The sequence below is a fragment of the Diaphorina citri genome, unplaced genomic scaffold, assembly GCF_000475195.1.
Source record: "Diaphorina citri unplaced genomic scaffold, Diaci psyllid genome assembly version 1.1 scaffold232, whole genome shotgun sequence".
Classification (NCBI taxonomy): domain Eukaryota; kingdom Metazoa; phylum Arthropoda; class Insecta; order Hemiptera; family Psyllidae; genus Diaphorina; species Diaphorina citri.
In genome coordinates, this window is record NW_007377669.1 from 94,072 (window position 1) to 99,415 (window position 5,344).

General features: G+C 43.4%; 1 protein-coding gene across 1 annotated transcript in view; it reads right to left on the reverse strand.

The window, feature by feature from the left end:
• The window catches only part of LOC103506391 (WAS/WASL-interacting protein family member 1-like), a gene marked incomplete at its 5' end in the record, with an annotated part of 16,568 nt that extends 12,644 nt beyond the window's left edge, over positions 1–3,924 (reverse strand). The window contains 6 exons of the mRNA XM_026821449.1: positions 166–434; positions 833–1,100; positions 2,026–2,121; positions 2,508–2,587; positions 3,029–3,184; positions 3,780–3,924. Coding sequence (XP_026677250.1) covers positions 166–434; positions 833–1,100; positions 2,026–2,121; positions 2,508–2,587; positions 3,029–3,184; positions 3,780–3,924 — 1,014 coding nt within the window. The remainder of the gene's footprint in view (positions 1–165; positions 435–832; positions 1,101–2,025; positions 2,122–2,507; positions 2,588–3,028; positions 3,185–3,779) is intronic.
• Between the last annotated feature and the right edge of the window lie 1,420 nt (positions 3,925–5,344).

The following is a 5,344-nucleotide window of genomic DNA, read 5'->3' on the forward strand; positions in this document are numbered from 1 at the left end:
GAGGGAGTATCGTCTTCGTGACCGGGGGGTGGAGGAGGCGGGGGGAGCCGGGTCTTGGCTGGCCCGGGGGAAACATTCATAAAATAATACCGTGTCAAGTAATAAATAATCAAGAATGACAGAAGGCGCTCGGAGTCACAATCCCGTGCCACCTGAAACTTAGACCTCCAACACAAGCTCAGGTAGAGGAGGGGGATTATTAGGAGGTGGGGGAGGCGCACACAGGGGCGGGTTCATGGCAACTTTAGAGGGAGGTGGCGGGGGGCGGGCCGACGGTCTAGAACGTAGAGCATGGGGTAGCGTGGCGGAAGTTTTGATGAGAGAGTCCTGGGATTGGTGGAACGAGGGGAAGGGTTTGCCCCCGCTTAGGTCGGAGGGGAGACGATGCAGGTCGTTGTGACTCATTGTGGAGTTCGGACATTGGGACATCGGAGCTGAAACAAAACATAAAACAGCAGAATTAATACAAGTTGGTGGTCATCGAAGAAATAGTTCCTTATACATATCTATCTTTTCCAACTTCGATTGGATAGACCACAAAGTCGACATCGACTCTTGCAAGTCGTTTTCACCCCTTTCAAAAATAATGGTCCCCTGGGAGAAGAGTGGAGGCGTTTCATAAAAATGATCCCGCCAGATGAGTGACACATGGCACATTAATTTTCTAAATAGAATAGGAAAGTACAGGCACCTCGAATTGCCCTAACCAGATAAAGTTCGTTCTCGGAACGGCTGGCTCTCACCTAACTGTCTTTTGTTCTCTTCAATTTCAGAACAATAAAACCTCCGTTGGTATTTTTTCCAACATTATTTGATTAATATTATTATTTACCTATGGAGGGCGGGGGAGGTGCTACAGGGGGGGAGCGGGGTACGCGCATGCTTTGGGCCCGGGACACTCCTGTCTTCACCGACAGCCGGGGTCCAGTGCCGACTGCAGGGGGTTTGGGGGCCACATTGGGCTTCCCGTAGCCCCCGGGTGGGGGGCCCTTGTTGAGGCCATTTGATATTCGATTGACTAGTTCGGAGTTGAGGGAGGAGGTGGACCCCCCCCTAGAGTGAGACGTGGGAGGAGAGGTGAGTACGCTGTCTGAGGCACTCTGTAATAAGAGGGACAACACAACAGTTAGTATATAAAAGACATACATAATTCGCTAGCAAATGTGTCAAGGGAATGCTTTTTGTAGTATGTTCCAAGAAAGTTTGGACATTTGAAAATCATTAGAATAGGGCAGTAACCTTGTAAACTAAAGTACCCTACTTACCTTATGGCGTACACAAAAAGACCACTCTGAGGCTCAAGTGTAGGGACAAATGCCCCAAAGGATGGGTTAAGCTTATACAAATCTACATTACTTGTAACTTTTATTATTGCATACTTTCAGAGAACAAGCTATCCCCCCCTAGAGTGAGACGTGGGAGGAGAGGTGAGTACGCTGTCTGAGGCACTCTGTAATAAGAGGGACAAGACAACAGTTAGTAGCAAATGTGTCAAGGGAATGCTTTTTGTAGTATGTTCCAAGAAAGTTTGGACATTTGAAAATCATTAGTATAGGGCAGTAACCTTGTAAACTAAAGTACCCTACCTTATGGCGTACACAAAAAGACCACTCTGAGGCTCAAGTGTACGGACAAATGCCCCAAAGGATGGGTTAAGCTTATACAAATCTACATTACTTGTAACTTTTATTATTGCATACTTTCAGAGAACAAGCTACTGGTGTTCTCATGTTGACCTAGCACCCAAATGGGAATTATGCGTCTCTTCTCGCCCATCTGATGAGAGACATACTAAAGGATGGACATACTACGACACAGAGGATTGAGAGCGGAGCTTACCGAGGGTATGTTATTGCGCTGATGACTAGCAGAGTTGTTTTTCTGGGGAATGGGAGGCGCAGGCCCTGAAGATTTCATAGGCGTCTGTTCTCGCTTCTGAAATGAACACAAGGAATAAAAATTAAAGAAAGTCAGCCAGAATAGTTAGCTTGGAGGGTAGCGCGAAGGATTGAGAGCAGAGCTTACCGAGGGTATGTTATTGCGCTGATGACTAGCAGAGTTGTTTTGCTGGGGAATGGGAGGCGCAGGCCCTGAAGATTTGATAGGCGTCTGTTCTCGCTTCTGAAATGAACACAAGGAATAAAAATTAAAGAAAGTCAGCCAGAATAGTTAGCTTGGAGGGTAGCGCGTTTGACTTGTAAGTGCTAGGTCGCGGGTTCGATTCTGGCCCGAGGCGGATTTAATACTAAACAGATTAGGTTTGTTCTCGGAATGGCTCTTTCTCTCTTCGCTTTCGGGACTACAACATGTTGGCAGTTACAGTTCCCTCTATCAAACCTCTAAGAAAAGAAAAAAAAATCAAGGCCAATGGCGGAAGCAAGTTGAATACACCAGTCCCCAATTGATCTTTCAAGTTAAGTAACATTGCGCGTGGTTGGTATTAGAATGGATGGTCATCTAGATCTAGACAATTATCGCCGAATGGATAAGTAAAGTGTGATACTTACATTATGTAGAGAGGAAATGTTCCCAGACCGCTGTGTATTGGGTTCCGAGTTCTCATTACTATTGCTTGACTTGTTTTGACCTTGGGATGATAAGAGACAGAGTTGAGATATTTAATTTATTTGTATTGATAGTGAAATGACCAGGTTTGATAGTTTTCACGGCTCCACATAACAAACATTTTGAGAAAGATTAATTAGCTTGGAAGGTGGCACGCCTGCCTTGTAAGTGTTAGGCAGCGGGTTCGATTTCCTCCCGGACCGAACTTCATCCTAAACAGATAAGGTTCGTTCTCAGAACGGGTGACTTTTTCCTATACTGTCCTCCTCTCTTCGATTTCTGGCCGATTATACCTCCATTGTTACAGTTCTTTACATCAAAGCTTAAATAATAATAATATATATATAAAAAAAAACAATCTTTGAATTTCATTCAGCCTTTCCCCTAAGGCCATTTTTAGTGTAATAGCTAGATAGGGGAGAGGTGGTCTCTTTGGGCCTCGAAACCTCCACCCAATGCTTACCTATATTCAATCCTGTTGGTTTTAACTTTGGCATGCCTCCTGCAAACAGACCTCCGAGTCCATTGGGTACTTTGGGTGAAAAGTCTCCTCCTCCATTCTTCTTAATACCTGGAGGTGACACATTGTTGTTGTTGTTTATGTTGCTACTCGATTTACCTACAAACAAGAAGAAACAGTAGATATTATTATTACCTATTTACTCATTATGATGGGATGGACATGCTACGACACAGACCACAACGGCGCGGTGGTGAAGAACTTTTTCCTAATGAGATCTCCCTTATGAAATAAGCGAAAAGAGAACCAATACTTCCCATTTAGGTGCTGGGTCAACACGAGAACACCAGAAACTTTCCAGAAAGTAATCCGTTGAAATATTTGGATTTTGAAATCTATTTTTGTCTCTTCGGCTAATTTGTAAGTACGTTCGTAAATAGATTCGTAGAAGCTAAACCCATCCTTTAGGGCTATTTGCCCCTACACTTGAGCCTCTCAAAGGGCTTTTTGTGTAAGCTGATCGTAAGTAAATAAATACGAGTAATGCTTTTTTGTCGACTCTGGGAAACGAACCCGGGACTTTCTGCACGCCGAGCAAGCAACCACTGGGCTAACCGTGCTAACTTACCATTAACGTAGTAATGAAACAACTACTACATTAGACTCATGTGGTCTATGCCGTATCATGATTTCCACGGACCACTCAGAATTTCCCCACATTCTTATTTAGCACGTAACCACTGGGCTAACTTACCATTAACTAAAGGTGAGCTCCTATCATTGGTGACGGTTTTCTTCAGTGATTTCCCCTGACGTATAGACTGGAGGAGCAGATTTCTCCCCTGATCTCCACCTGAGGCACCTCCCCCCGCCAAACTGAATGGAGGGGGGCCGGGTGAACGGATTATGTTCGTTCTCAGAACGGCTGGCTTTCTCCTATCCTGTCTTCCTTCTCAAACCTCTTTTTAAAAAAAAATATCGATGGTGGCGTCGCGCCAGGGTAACCCAGGGGGGGAGAGGTCCCATTTCTTTTCCACAGAGCCGCTACTGTTATAACACCTTGCTTGTTATCACTGGATAGAATTGGACAAGTGCCATTCGTTACGTTTTCAACATCACGGGTGACTTTATGCCAATATGTATGTCTGAGCCACTTGGAGATCTAACTTGGGCTTCAAAAGCTTCACGAATAAAACTGGATAAACCTAAATGAATTTTTTATTCAGTCAAATTTTTATCTTGACACTGATGCCACTTGTTTTCTTCTGGACAATCAGGACCAGTATCTCTACCAGGCTCTGATTATATCAGAACCATGCATGGAGCCAAAGATTCACCAAAGGTGTTCCAAGGAAAGCTACTTGAAGCCCCAATTTAGAGATTTACAAGTTAAACTAAAGTTTACCTAATTTTAGGTAGGTACTACCTACTTCTTTTTATCCTATCTCGTGCCTCATCAAGTCATCACTACATAGCACAGGCAACTTGAGTAACCATTACCATATGATAGTCAATACTCAGCGTAGTAGAAATAATAACGTACTAGTTCCCCTCGCTCCATATGACTATTCTCTGATGCTAATATTGCTAATTGATCAATCGAATAGAAGACCTATCAGCAAGCACTCGTCTGAGTGACAGAAATGACGTAGCTATTATAGCTATGGCCGCGTGGGAGAGATAAATAACACGATCAATGTTCACAGGTTCATATCAGACTGATGGAGCCCACAGTGAGATAAATAGTGCTGAAAGCTTTAGCACAATCAATATTCACAGGTTTAGATCATAAGCTGTGTCCACACATAGTCGACCCCACCGATCGCTCTCGATCGACAAGGTGAAGAGGTGATTCTATGTTGTCGAGGTCTATAGACGAGGTCGACTATGTGTGGACACAGCTTTAGATCCCAGAATGAGATACATAAATAGTGCTAAAAGCCAGTCAACCGTTTATCAAATCATCTTGTGTTTTCAACACATTGCTAAACTGATAGACAGACACTGACACCGTCCTATGTAATATAAACTGGATGTTGCTGCACACAAGTAATTATGCATGAGATGGAAATTTTTTTTAAATATGTTTCTCAAATCTTCTTCATCATTCGACATGTCCCAAAGGAGGTTTTAGTTTCTAGTAATCTGGTAGTCAAATTATTGCAGTATAACTTCGGCTGTTAAAATAATGGCACTAGTAAAGACGATTCCCATTGCCAATGTGCCTTGTCATCAGTTTAAAATTCTAAATGAGGCACTTACAGGTTCTTTAATAATTTATTAATATTGGGTACCTCATATTGCTTCAACACATGTAAC